The 14,513-nt window shown below is 42.7% G+C and overlaps 1 protein-coding gene across 1 annotated transcript in view; it reads right to left on the bottom strand.

The window, feature by feature from the left end:
* LOC124864870 (MHC class II transactivator-like) overlaps window positions 1-8,566 on the bottom strand; it is a 30,913-nt gene extending 22,347 nt beyond the window's left edge. Inside the window, exon 1 of the mRNA XM_047359831.1 lies at window positions 7,237-8,566. Within this exon, the coding sequence (XP_047215787.1) occupies window positions 7,237-8,566 (1,330 nt within the window). The remainder of the gene's footprint in view (window positions 1-7,236) is intronic.
* Window positions 8,567-14,513: the final 5,947 nt, after the last annotated feature.

Raw genomic sequence — 14,513 nt, 5'->3', positions numbered from 1 at the left:
TCAGTAATCAAGGTCACACAGAGGAAAATTATCTTTGAGACTTAAGATAAAAGACAATAAAATATGCCAGGACAGCTAAGCCACAAAATGTCTGTCACCACTAGTCATTGCCTGACCTGCACCAAATAAAAAGATTCAATGAAATAAATCCTAATATGAAGGCGATGAGACAAAATAATGAAGCCCCATATATAATGACAGATTGCGTGATTAGAGGAGAGTCTTGTAAGCAAAGAAACCACAGCTGAGATGGAAAATTATGATTCTGCATTAACTTAAAGCAAAGGTAGCATTAAATGGACATGTGAACGGATTATTATAATTACTTACCAAATAAATTATACAGCTTTTTGCATATCATATTACTCGAGCCCTGCAGAGTTGTTACATTTGTAAGTTGCCTTATATAAACATGCTAAACTGCTCTGAAACAATAAATCAAACTATGATCCTTCTTATTATCAGTAGAGCTGCTGTGCTTACTGTTGTCTTGGAATGTAACATAATTGTCTTCCAAATACAATTTACAAACAGGTCTAGACCTTTTATCTGCAATTCAGTTAAGTATTAACTTTGTAATTTTTAAGTTGTAAAAACTTTTTGGAGACAGACATATTAACTGGCATATTATAGAGGTGCAAAGAGGATTGGGCGGCGGACGAAGGTGGAGACCTCGGCAGCCTGATCGGTGGATGGTTAGGCAGGCTCTAGGGATGTTGAATGTCACCCCGCTGTGGGCGAAGGAGCCTGAGCTTGTGCGGGAGGTCGAGAGATATTGACTAGAAATAGTCGGGCTCGCCTCCACACACAGCGTGGGCTCTGGAACCCATCTCCTCGAGAGGGGCTGGACTCTCTCCTACTCTGGAGTGGCCCACGGGGAGAGGTGGCGGGCTGGGGTGGGTTTGCTTGTTGCCCCCCAGCTCAGCCGTCTCGTGTTGGGGTTTGGATAAGAGGGTCGCATCCCTGCACCTTCAGGTTGGGGAGAGGTCTCTGACTGTCGTTTCGGCATTAAAACTTAAAACAGATTAAAGCAGCTTTACCATTGTGATACATTATTATTATTATACTGTATTATGAATAATGATATATGTCTTAGAATTTTGAAAAATATCTCTGGCAACTATTGAACTTTTTGCTGTGGCCTTCTCCTTCCCCACCATCACAGAACTTTATTGCATCCTTCATGGACAGCAGTCATCATGGTCTTTATTGTGCATAGAACAGAAAGCTGTCATGGAGTGGGTTTGGGTCGGACTAGTTTGCAGAGAGACACTCGGGAGCCATGAGGTAAGTTTTCCTTTACATTACAGCGTTCTGGATCAACTGCAGCTGTCTGATCAACTTTTTAGGCAGACCTGTGAAGACACTGTTGCAGTAATCAATTCTACTAAAGATGAGCGCATGAATTCGTTTTTCATGGCATTCCCTTGGCCCAATACTTATGCTAGATGGGCGCGTCACTGCCAAGGACTACCGAACCATTCTTGAGGACCATGTGCATCCAATGGTTCAAACATTGTATCCTGAAGGCGGTGCCGTGTATCAGGATGACAATGCACCAATACACACAGCAAGACTGGTGAAAGATTGGTTTGATGAACATGAAAGTGAAGTTGAACATCTCCCATGGCCTGCACAGTCACCAGATCTAAATATTATTGAGCCACTTTGGGGTGTTTTGGAGGAGCGAGTCAGGAAACGTTTTCCTCCACCAGTATCACGTATTGTGCAGGACTTATATACAGGTCCTTCTCAAAAAATTAGCATATTGTGATAAAGTTCATTATTTTCTATAATGTAATGATGAAAATTTAACATTCATATATTTTAGATTCATTGCACACTAACTGAAATATTTCAGGTCTTTTATTGTCTTAATACGGATGATTTTGGCATACAGCTCATGAAAACCCAAAATTCCTATCTCACAAAATTAGCATATTTCATCCGACCAATAAAAGAAAAGTGTTTTTAATACAAAAAACGTCAACCTTCAAATAATCATGTACAGTTATGCACTCAATACTTGGTCGGGAATCCTTTGGCAGAAATGACTGCTTCAATGCGGCGTGGCATGGAGGCAATCAGCCTGTGGCACTGCTGAGGTCTTATGGAGGCCCAGGATGCTTTGATAGCGGCCTTTAGCTCATCCAGAGTGTTGGGTCTTGAGTCTCTCAACGTTCTCTTCACAATATCCCACAGATTCTCTATGGGGTTCAGGTCAGGAGAGTTGGCAGGCCAATTGAGCACAGTGATACCATGGTCAGTAAACCATTTACCAGTGGTTTTGGCACTGTGAGCAGGTACCAGGTCGTGCTGAAAAATGAAATCTTCATCTCCGTAAAGCTTTTCAGCAGATGGAAGCATGAAGTGCTCCAAAATCTCCTGATAGCTAGCTGCATTGACCCTGCCCTTGATAAAACACAGTGGACCAACACCAGCAGCTGACACGGCACCCCAGACCATCACTGACTGTGGGTACTTGACACTGGACTTCTGGCATTTTGGCATTTCCTTCTCCCCAGTCTTCCTCCAGACTCTGGCACCTTGATTTCCGAATGACATGCAGAATTTGCTTTCATCCGAAAAAAGTACTTTGGACCACTGAGCAACAGTCCAGTGCTGCTTCTCTGTAGCCCAGGTCTGGGGAATGCGGCACCTGTAGCCCATTTCCTGCACACGCCTGTGCACGGTGGCTCTGGATGTTTCTACTCCAGACTCAGTCCACTGCTTCCGCAGGTCCCCCAAGGTCTGGAATCGGCCCTTCTCCACAATCTTCCTCAGGGTCCGGTCACCTCTTCTCGTTGTGCAGCGTTTTCTGCCACACTTTTTCCTTCCCACAGACTTCCCACTGAGGTGCCTTGATACAGCACTCTGGGAACAGCCTATTCGTTCAGAAATGTCTTTCTGTGTCTTACCCTCTTGCTTGAGGGTGTCAATAGTGGCCTTCTGGACAGCAGTCAGGTCGGCAGTCTTACCCATGATTGGGGTTTTGAGTGATGAACCAGGCTGGGAGTTTTAAAGGCCTCAGGAATCTTTTGCAGATGTTTAGAGTTAACTCGTCGATTCAGATGATTAGGTTCATAGCTCGTTTAGAGACCCTTTTAATGATATGCTAATTTTGTGAGATAGGAATTTTGGGTTTTCATGAGCTGTATGCCAAAATCATCCGTATTAAGACAATAAAAGACCTGAAATATTTCAGTTAGTGTGCAATGAATCTAAAATATATGAATGTTAAATTTTCATCATGACATTATGGAAAATAATGAACTTTATCACAATATGCAAATTTTTTGAGAAGGACCTGTATGTCATTCCCATGACGAATTGACGCTGTATTGGCCACAAAAGGAGGCCCTACACCATACTAATAAATTATTGTGGTCTAAAACCAGATGTTTCAGTTTCATTGTCCAACCCCTGTAGATGATGCTGCAGAACGTGCTCACAGGGAAAGTCCAAAACCTTTGTTGCGCGCAAAACTCATTATGCGGGCGCACGTTTGCAACCACATCATGTACAGTTTCGTCTTGACTCGGTTGTGATTAATTCCCCTCGGTATCTATTAACCAACTGATCTTTTATGCTTTCTTCAATCAACATTTTTTGCCATGTGCAAGTGAGGGCTTAATTGCACACTTCATGCGCAATGGAGTTCACCCGCCATTTGGTGACATTGAATTTAAAGTTAAGCAGGCAAAACAATAAACTACGATTATCAGCAAAACGCATTTCACTCAAGTGATATAGGTTTGATCAAAGTACAAAAAAGGTTTGAATTTATTTTCTTTAACTAGTTTGGTTATTGTTGATCACCAAGGCCGCAGTTCACACAAAAACATTTTCCTCTTTAAGATTAAACAAATTCAATTTAATAAAGTGTTGTTTACTGAATAAAAGCTCATGCAGGGAAATCATCCCCCCTCAATCCCCAAAAGCGTGCCTGCGCAGATCGGAAATACGCACCTACTTTGCCCTGTTATGAAGGATAGAAATTACCTGTCAGGTGTCTCAGCGCCGCTCAGGTCTTCTGAGCTCTCTGCTGTATGCTCTTCTATTGTATAACAAATTTCAGCCGCATCAAATATTTCTAAGAGGTTATCCTTGGATGACTTGCAGCACTGTGCTGTGGGCGCAACTGCTCCTGCTCCTTGTATGGCTTTTGCTTTCACTTTAGTGGGGGCTTGGTTTGCACCACTGTGGACCCAAACCACTGTGGACCCAAACCATAACGTCTACAGGCAGGTGAAATCCCCTGTTTTTTCCGTTTTATGTCAGCCCACTGGGGGAGGTTCTCCAGAAAAATAGCTACCCTCTAAATAAAAAGATTCTGAAAATAGCATAAGCCTTCAAAATGATGTTGCGACTGTAATATGTTATTCTATTTAAAAGAGGCTCAATACATCAACAAATCAACAGTCTAGTGAACAAATGAAGGAAAACAAAAAAAGTTGCCACACCTCCCTCTGTCGATTAACTGTACACAGTGCTGTGAAAAAATGTTTGCCCCCTTAAACATTTCTTCAGTTTTTGTTGTCACTCCAAATGTTTTTAATAATCGCACAAATTCTAATATCAGGAAAAGATAACTTGAGAAAAAAACATAGTTTTCAAATTATGATTAAATTAAATAAATCATGCTGCACATCCATGATGCAAATCTCCTGTTCCACCACATCCCAAAAGTGCTCTATTGGATTGAGATCTGGTGACTGTGGAGGCCATTAGAGTCCAGTGAACTCATTGTCATGTTCAAGAAACAAGTCTGAGATGATTCGTGCTTTGTCTGTGACCTGTGAAATCATATAACGCTTAAATAAATACTACCTGACAACATGAAGTAGGCTCAGGTGGTAGGGGTTCACCCTGTAACCAGTGGGTTGCCTCGTTTTGGACCCCCACTCCATCCATTTCAGTCCTTGTGTCCTTGGGGAAGTGTATTTCACCCACCTTGCCTACTGATGGTGGTCAGAGACCCTGGTGGTGCCAATTCTATGGCAGCCCCACCTTCTGTCAGTCTGCCCCAGGGTAGCTGTGGCTACAATTGTAACCTACCACTGTCAGTGTGTGAATGTGTGCATGAATGTGTATGAATAGGTGGATAACTGATTTTACCTTAAAGCGCTATATCAAACTTGATAAAACATTATACAAGTGCAGGTCATTTACCATTTAAAGTTCTCAACACATAATTCTCCAAATCCAGTGAAATTCAAGTTATCGACATCTATCAGCCTGGAAAGGGTTACAAAGCCTTACATGACTTTGGGACTCCCGCAAAACACAATGAAAGACACAGCCTTTCCGAAAAAAGAACATAATACTGACAGTTAAGTATGTTGGTAGTAGTGTGATGGTCAGGGGTTGCTCTGCATTTTCAGAACCTGGAAAACTTGCCATTATTCATGAAGCCACATACCCATCTTGCTTTCTATCAGAAAATCCTGCAAGAAAAAAAGTTACACTTTCTGACCTTATGGCCAAGCACACCTTGGGTATGCAGTAGGACAGTGATCCAAAACAAACCAGAAACTTTACTCCTGAAGGGCTATAACAAATAGTTATTCAAAATTGTTGACTGAATTAAAACAATGCTGCAAAGACGAATGGGTACAAATTCCTCCACAACAGTGTAAAAGACTCATTGCCACTTACCACAAAAGCTCGATGGCATTGTTGCTGTCAGGGGTGGTAAGTTAGGGGGGCAATTACGTTTTTCTTTTTACATAGGAGACGATTGATCTGGACAGTTAGCAAACATTAATAAAGTAATCATTTGAAAACCTGTTTTTTGTATTTACTCAGCATATCTTTGCCTGATTTTTAAATTTGTTTGATGATCTGAAACAATGAAAACAAGCAAAATCCTAACTCTAAAATGAGGAAAGATGAATGCCACCAGCACATTTCTCAAAACTACTAACTGAATAAATACAGTTGTTGTAAGAAGCGAGGAACATACAAATTAAATATGCAAGTAAAAGACATTAGAGACCAATAATGGAAAATCCAGATGTATACAAGATGTTTAAATGCTTAAAATTTACATGATAAAATCAAAAACATTTTAAGATGTTGAATAACAGGCCAACATAGGGCTTAAAACTTGGTAAAATCTATTGCTTTTAATAATTAATCAAAATTGTGTCAACTGTCTATACTAGTGCTACTAATGTTTGAACTCCAAGTGTCAAATTTCTCATTGATACTACAGTTCTCACTGTCGATTCTATCTAAAAATATGCACTAATGGGTGGTATTGTTTATAATGCGGAAAGTACCTGCCCTACCTGCTCACCGATGATAAACAGCACCAAGCCTCTATCAGTCTTACATAACCCAAACCAATGCCAGGCCCTTATCCTGTCCGACTGTTAATGTCAGTCCTTTTTGCCTCTATTTGTTTAATTCTGTATTTTTACAACAGTGTGGTACATTGTAGGTGTTTGTCTTGCCAGGACTCCACATCTTAATAATCTTGCAATTGAGAATATATAACAAACTTAAACAGGCAACTCATGGGAAAACTGGTTGTTCCCATGTTGCCGAGCTACATATCTCTGTGAAGCTAAACACTTCCTCTGCCAAAGCTTTGTTTGATGAACAGTCTTGATAGTTGTAACAAAACCCATCATGCTGTCTGCACAATCTAAAAGTTGACATCTTGTGCCCTTAAATGTCTTGGTTTTCATCTTTTAGCTGTTCTCAGAAGCCCTTTTTTTGAAAAAAATATTAATTGTGACAAACTTTGTAGTCTACAGTCAGTTTATTCAGTAAGCTTATTATAAATCGCAAATCCAAGGCGGGAAAAATACCCTAATGATTCATACCCAACCTATTACTAAGACAAAGTGAAACCGAAAGAATCTCTACCATCACTGCAAGGCTTTTCACCAAAACAAAGCCCTCACAGACAGGCACACTTTCAGTTACAGAAAAAGGAGGGGAAAAATGGAAAGCACCCAGACATCCAAAAAAAAGAAACAAATCTCTCCAACATTTCCTTTGCTAGAATAAAATATTTGCTTTTACAGCGAGCTCCTGGTTTTTTACATAAATAAAAAAGAAAACAGAACAGACAGTATTACAGGAATTAGCCAGACTGGACCTGGAATGTTGAAATCGACACCACTTTTTTCCAGCATGCAAAAGGCTGAAATCCCCAACTGACCAATAACACTTCTAGGTTCTAATTAGGGTCTAAAGACATTAAATGATGATAAACACACTTACCACCGTGTGAATCCGTTTTCTCATGGAGCTCTCTGAATCGGTCTATACAAGACACTGCTGTATTCCTGAAAACATCTTGCAGATAATCAGTTTTTCTTTCCGTCAGACTATAATGAGAGTTTTCTTGCAGAACAGTTCTCCTGTCTTCAGGTGCACCTGAGTAGAGGAGGTGCCTAAAAGTGCTTTCTGAGAGTCCTGAGTTTGTTCCACATTGTTTGCATAATGTGTTTGCTGTCAAACAGAATAGGTCATCTTCTACATCTGCCATCTTGTCGGGTGGCCAGAAAATTTCGAACTTGCTCTCCAGCATTTCAGTGATGTAGCTCGCATCTGTTGCTTTGCAGGCTTCAACAGGTGAGGCACTTCGTGCTGCTCTGTGGATTCTGAAATCTTCCATGTTCAACACAGCAATTCTGTTGTTTGTAGAGAAGTGAAGCTCTCCTCGTTCTGACCTGCCTGCAGCGGTATCACATGTGAGGCTTGGCTCTGCGCACTCAAAGTCACCAACACAGGCGTCAGGCGTCCTACAAGCGGCTGCAAGCTCCATTTTCTCTTCCGTGTCAAAAGTAGCGCACTGGGCTTCAACTTCTGACACCATCCCATCATTTACTAAAGTGCTTGGCAGACAGAGAAGCAAGGTCTGCAACATCCCTCGTCCTCTGTCCCAGTGCTGCCACAGAGGGACGGCTATTCTCCTTGCTGCTTCTTCCACCTGCTCTAACCACTCCTCCTCATTTTCCAAATTCCCCGTACTAACTCTTTCATTATCACTTGCAGACTCACTACTTGCACTGCTCAGCAGTTGTCCTTTTTCATCACTGGATCTGAAGGTGCAGTCAAACCCTGATGGTGAGGAAAAGAGCTCTTCATTCGAGTAGGACACATCCATTACAAATTCTTCCAATAATTCCTTAATTTCCTCCTGGTTTCTCTGAAGAAGTTCATATTCGTGGGAGAGGTTCTGCAGGTTAATCCTTGTGCTGTTAGGTTCCTCTATTGATGAGGCTAATTCAGTTTGTTCCACATTGTGGTCACTAGCAAGCAATTTTGATACGCTTGTACTCATTTGGGTCATCGGGTCTTGGTCGAGGTACCACTGGGCCACTGATCCCTGAGAATTAAAGTCCACATCCAGCTTGCTACATCCTGGTTTACTGGTTAACGTAGTTACGATCCCATCATTCAGCCAGTGCAAATTCAAACTCTTCCTGTAAATCTCTGAGATGATCCCTTCCTTCACCAGACCCTTCAACAGAGCCTGGACCTCACCTGGAAATGCCCAGGTGAGAACCAATCTCACCTGGTCCAGAACCTCGGCAAACGGCGTCATAATGATGACACCTGCTCCGAAGTCATCCAGCTTCAGCTACTGAGATTCCATCTGATTGGGATGGTAGATTTTTTATATGTATTATTATAAAGGGACACTGCTTTTGTCTAGGAGGCGTTCTCTTTTAGTTGGGTGGTGTTTTTGTGGCTGGAGTGGGAGGTCTGTTTCAAAAACAGTGGAAATGCATTCACCAGACTGGAGGAGGCAACAACAGACTTATTATTAGTAGTTGGAAGTGAAATCTTTAATGCTTGCCCAAGTCTGGAAAAATGCAGTATATCTCATTTACACTTTCACTTTTTACTTTTAAATTAATCCAGAAAATGCTTTATACCCGCAAAATTTTTTTAATAATTCTAATGATTTTTAACATAGTTTTTTTTTATTATTAGCATTTTCAAAGAAATAATGTTGAATGATAATAAACACTGAAATCTTAAAATCAGTTATAATCAACCTAAGCCCATCTGCTGAATTACTCGAACTGTTTCAACATGAAAACACAACCACCTCATTTAAAATGACCTCTTCCAGTCAGGGACTTTCTCACAGTGCAAGAGGATGTAGTCAGAGGCAACACTTCCCTTAAATTTTAATTCTCCAGACATACCCTGCTACATAAATTGTGGCTTTTTATACCTACACGTATTTCCATTTATTAACATTTATAGTTTTTCAAGCACACTTGCATTATCTGGTTAAATTAGGTTTTGCAAACAGGTGCAGCAGGAGCATGCAAACTAATCAACTGCATTACCTCTTTGAGGGACTGTAACTGGTTTGGATAAATATTACACACGATCATGACTTATGCCTAAAAATTTATTTTGTGATGTGCCTGTTGCAAAAGAAACTAGCCACACTTTACCAACTTGCAGTTGTGTTGGGGATGAAAGTTTGTACTAATAAACAAAAAACAAAACAAAAAAACAGTACATATGACCCAAACCAACAACAACAAAATACGATTTACATCTGATTCTCATTAATGACCCCTCTGGGTCAATAAATGGCATATCACCGCCCTAGATTTTTGCATTTCTAACCTCTTGCTCTTTGTTTTCTTTCAAACCTCTTCATAAAGTAGATTCTGAATATCAGTTGTAGTGAAAATGCAATTAAGCAATGTGCTTTTACTATATTGTTCTCTACCTTTCTAAACGTTTTCAAAGCAGATAAGTTTGGTCATAGCCATAGGAGGTCTTTTAATAATTGAAATAGAGATTAAATTAAGTAATATATTCTTTATATGTAGCCTATTATAAACAGAAAACAGATTTTGCCAATAAAAATAAACTTTTCAAACAGGAATATTCTAAATAGCTGTCTACCGGAGTGTCTCTAGCTAAATAAGACTTTCAGCTGCTTTCATTCACCACAGCTATTGTTTCATACCAACATTATACGACTCACAGAAAAACTTTTGTAACGCATGATGCATACATGATGTAATAGCTTTTGTTTAAAATACTTGTACTCATCGTCTTCCGCTTATCCGGGACCGGGTCGCGGGGGCAGCAGACTCAAGCAGAGACGCCCAGACGTCCCTCTCCCCAGACACCTCCTCCAGCTCTTCCGGGGGAAGCCCAAGGCGTTCCCAGACCAGCCGATAGACATAGTCCCTCCAGCGTGTCCTGGGCCATCCCCTGGGCCTCCTCCCGGGACGTGCCTGGAATACCTTCCGAGGAAAGCGTCCAGGAGGCATCCGGTATAGATGCCCGAGCCACCTCAACTGGCTCCTCTCAATGTGGAGGAACAGCGGCTCTACTCCGAGCCCATCCCAAATGGCCGAGCTCCTCACCCTATCTCTAAAGGAGTGCCCGGCCACCCTACGGAGGAAGCTCATTTCAGCCGCTTGTATCTGGGATCACGTTCTTTCGGTTCTTTCATGGCCATAGGTGAGGGTAGGAATGTAGACCGACCAGTAAATCGAGAGCTTCACTTTTCGGCTCAGCTCTCTCTTCACCATAACGGACTGGCACAGTGTCCCCATTACTGCGGCACCCGCATCAATCCGTCTGTCAATCTCCTGCTCCATTCTTCCCTCACTCGTGAACAAGACCCCGAGATACTTGAACTCCTCCACTTGAGGCAGGAACTCCCCTCCAACCTGAAGAGGACTATCCACCCTTTTCCGATCGAGAACCGTGGCCTCGGACTTGAAGGAGCTGATCTTCATCGCAGCCGCTTCACACTCGGCTGCGAACCGCCACAGTGCATGCTGTAGGTCTTGGCTAGATGGGGCCAGCAGGACCACGTCATCTGCAAAAAGAAGAGACAAAATCAACTGGTCCCCAAACCAGACCCCCTCCGGCCCTTGGCTGCGTCTAGAAATCCTGTCCATAAAAGTTATGAACAGGACCGGTGACAAAGGGCAGCCCTGCTGGAGTCCAACATGCACCGGGAACAGGTCCGACTTAGTGCCGGCAATGTGGACCAAACTCCTGCTCCGCTTGTACAGGGACCGGATGGCCCCTAACAAAGGGCCCCCGATTCCATACTCCTGGAGCACCCCCCACAGGGCATCACGAGGGACACAGTCGAATGCTTTCTCCAGGTCCACAAAACACATGTGAACCGGTTGGGCAAACTCCCATGAACCCTCGAGTACCCTGTAGAGGGTATAGAGCTGGTCCAGTGTTCCACGGCCGGGACAAAAACCACACAGCTCCTCCTGAAGCCGAGGTTCGACTACCGGCCGGACTCTCCTCTCCAATACCCTGGCGTAGGCCTTACCAGGGAGGCTGAGGAGTGTGATCCCCCTGTAGTTGGAACACACCCTCCGGTCCCCCTTCTTATGAAGGGGGACCACCACCCCAGTATGCCAATCCAGAGGCACTGTCCCCAACCTCCACACAATTTTGAAGAGGCGTGTCAACCATGACAGCCCCACAACATCCACAGATTTGAGGTACTCAGGGCGGATCTCATCCACCCCCGAAGCCTTGCCACCGCAGAGCTTTTTAACCACCTCGGTGACTTCAGCCTGGGTGATGAAAGAGTCCAACCCCGAGTCCCCAGTCTCTGTTTCCACCAGGAAATGCGTGATGGCAGGATTGAGGAGATCCTCGAAGTACTCCTTCAACTGCCCGATAATGTCCTCAGTCAAGGTCAGCAGCCTCCCACCCCCACTATAAACAGTGTTGGCGAAGCACTGCTTCCCCCTCCTGAGGCGCCGGACGGTTTGCCAGAATCGCTTCAAGGCCAACCGGTAGTCCTTCTCCATGGCTTCACCGAACTCCTCCCAGGCCTGAGTTTTTGCCTCTACCACAGCCCGGGCCGCAGCACGCTTGGCCTCACGGTACCCGTCAGCCACCTCAGGAGTCCCACAAGCCAACCACAGCCGATAGGACTCCTTCTTCAGCTTGACAGCATCCCCTACTGCCGGTGTCCAATACCGGGTTTTGGGATTGCTGCCGCGACAGGCACTGCAGACCTTACGGCCGCAGCTACGGGCAGCAGCATTGACAATAGATGCGGAGAACATGGTCCTCTCGGACTCTATGTCTCCAACATCCCCCGGAATCTGGTCAATGCTCTCCCAGAGGTGGAAGTTGAATATATCCCTGGCTGAGGGCTCCGCCAGGCATTCCCGGCGGACCCTCACTATGCGCTTGGGCCTGCCAAGTCTGTCCGGCTTTCTCTTCCTCCAGCGGTCCCAACTCACCACCAGGTGGTGATCAGTGGACAGCTCAGCCCCTCTCTTCACCCGTGTCCAAAACATGCGGCCGAAGGTCTGATGATACGACAACAAAGTCGATCATTGACCTCCTGCCTATGATGTCCTGGTGCCAAGTGCACTGATGGATACCCTTATGTTTGAGCAAGGAGCAACCCGCCACCAGGCGCTCTCTGGCGAGTCCCGACCCCAGGCCTGGCTCCAGGGTGGGACCCCGGCTCCGCCGTACTGGGCGACGTCACGTGCCTTGATATATTAGTCCTCATGAAGGATTCTTGTTTAAAATAGAAACCAATTATTCCAACGGCTTGTAGAATGTTAAAGCATACTGATCATAATGAAAAAATATATTTATTATGATATAGCCTATTGCAAAACCTGTTGCCCTGCGATGGACTGGCGATCTGTCCAGGGTGTACCCTGCCTCTCGCCCATAGACTGCTGGAGATAGGCACCAGCTCCCCTGCAACCCACTATGGAATAAGCGGTAGAAAATGACTGACTGACTGACTATTGCAAAACCTTTGGATAAACAGCAACCAAATTTACTCATAGTTTCGAGTAAACTTTTCCTTGCACACAAAAATACACATTTTTGCACTTTATAGGAAAGGAATTTACTTGCTTAATTAGTAAAGCACCTGTTTAGATAACAAGCCTGCAGTCAGTAGTTTGAATAAGTGATGGGTGGTAGTCCATTAATTTCCACATTCCAAGTCATGACTGTCCAAATGACAGAAATGGAAAGGTGTTGGAAGAGCCATCCTTTAGCCAGTTGACTGGCAATGCATAGCAACAGGTGGGGGAGGGTGCACGTTGCACTACTAAATGCTCAGTACAGCTGGTAAAAACTGATCACTTAACCCCTTTCTCTGGCCACTTTGTTAAGAAATAAAAATTCAACCCCAGGATTGGATTGACAGAAAATAGTAGCCCAAACTTTTTCAATTGTTGGTACACATCCTGATACCAGTAGCTGGCCCGTGCCTAGTCAGAACCATAGCAGAACCCATAACATAACACAACATAACACATAACTGGAACAGAATGTGGATTAAAAGAATAGTTTTGACCAGATTTAAAATTATGGACATTGCATTAAAATATTATTCCACAAGTTTAAGCGTCAAGCATGTCAGATAACAATTGTGACCCTACGGAGACAAATTGACACGTTAATTTACTGTGGCCAAGGCTCGATTTGTTTTGTTGTGGGTTGCAGTGGAAGTTTCACGTGTTTTTCAGTGATCGCGCAGAAACAACATCTGTGAGCAAGTACAAATGAGGACATGGTCTCCAACTTACACTGACAAATACAAGCATCAAGCAATCACACCAACAGACTGACTTTTAGCTGTGAAAAACATTCAAGTACTTGCACAAGAGATTATAAACTTTAGCTATTAAATAGAAAAACTGAGAAATAAAACGACTGAACTTCTATTTAATAAACCAGTTAAATTACATTTCAAAATTGAGATCACTCTTCTTTTTATATGTCAAATATCTAAATAAGACAAAAAGTATACCTTTAAAGCCAGTGTATTTGCTGCAAATATAAGAAAAATGAGTTTCTGTAACGAGAAATAGGAAGCTATCTATTACTTGTAACTATGAAGCTTTGTGTTAAATATAATGAGCCAGCTACTACCACTGATAAAAAGTTAACTTGTCAACTTGTCCAGCTAAGGTGAGGAATGCTTAGAAAAAGTGAAATCCAGCAATATGCTGATATTTAATGTCTATGCTTTACTTAATCAGTCAGAGTACTAACCTAGATTTTGTATTTTTGTTTTCAAACACACATCTGCAACTTGTTTTTCTCTGGGACCTGCTGATTTGACTTCCACCTGACCTACAACCTGATTTACAGGATTAATCTAAGCATACATTATCTCACCTATTCAGCTGGTGTTTGCTTAGATTGACCTGTTTATGGTATACAGTGATGAGAAGAGCGAATAAGACAATTCGTCATCTTTCCTCTAATGCCAAACAGTTAGAGGCTGTTTCTGAGTGACACATTGAGTGAACCTTGATATACATCAGAAAGAAAGAAATCTAATTGTTTTTAACTTTTTTTAATGATAATACTACTATAAAAAGATCAACAAAAAACTAAACAGGTTTGAAAGATGCTATTTTCTTCGTGGCAAAAGTATAAACTAAGGTAAAAACAGCCCCTAGCAAGTTTTTTATATCAAAAAATAATTTAAATCAAAGTTAAAATCAAAAATATAAAAAAAATCTAAGTAACAATATGTGACC

Source organism: Girardinichthys multiradiatus, chromosome Y (assembly GCF_021462225.1).
Source record: "Girardinichthys multiradiatus isolate DD_20200921_A chromosome Y, DD_fGirMul_XY1, whole genome shotgun sequence".
In the NCBI taxonomy this organism is placed as follows: domain Eukaryota; kingdom Metazoa; phylum Chordata; class Actinopteri; order Cyprinodontiformes; family Goodeidae; genus Girardinichthys; species Girardinichthys multiradiatus.
The sequence above is the reverse complement of the archived record's forward strand: the minus strand, read 5'-3'. Positions and strand labels throughout refer to the sequence as shown.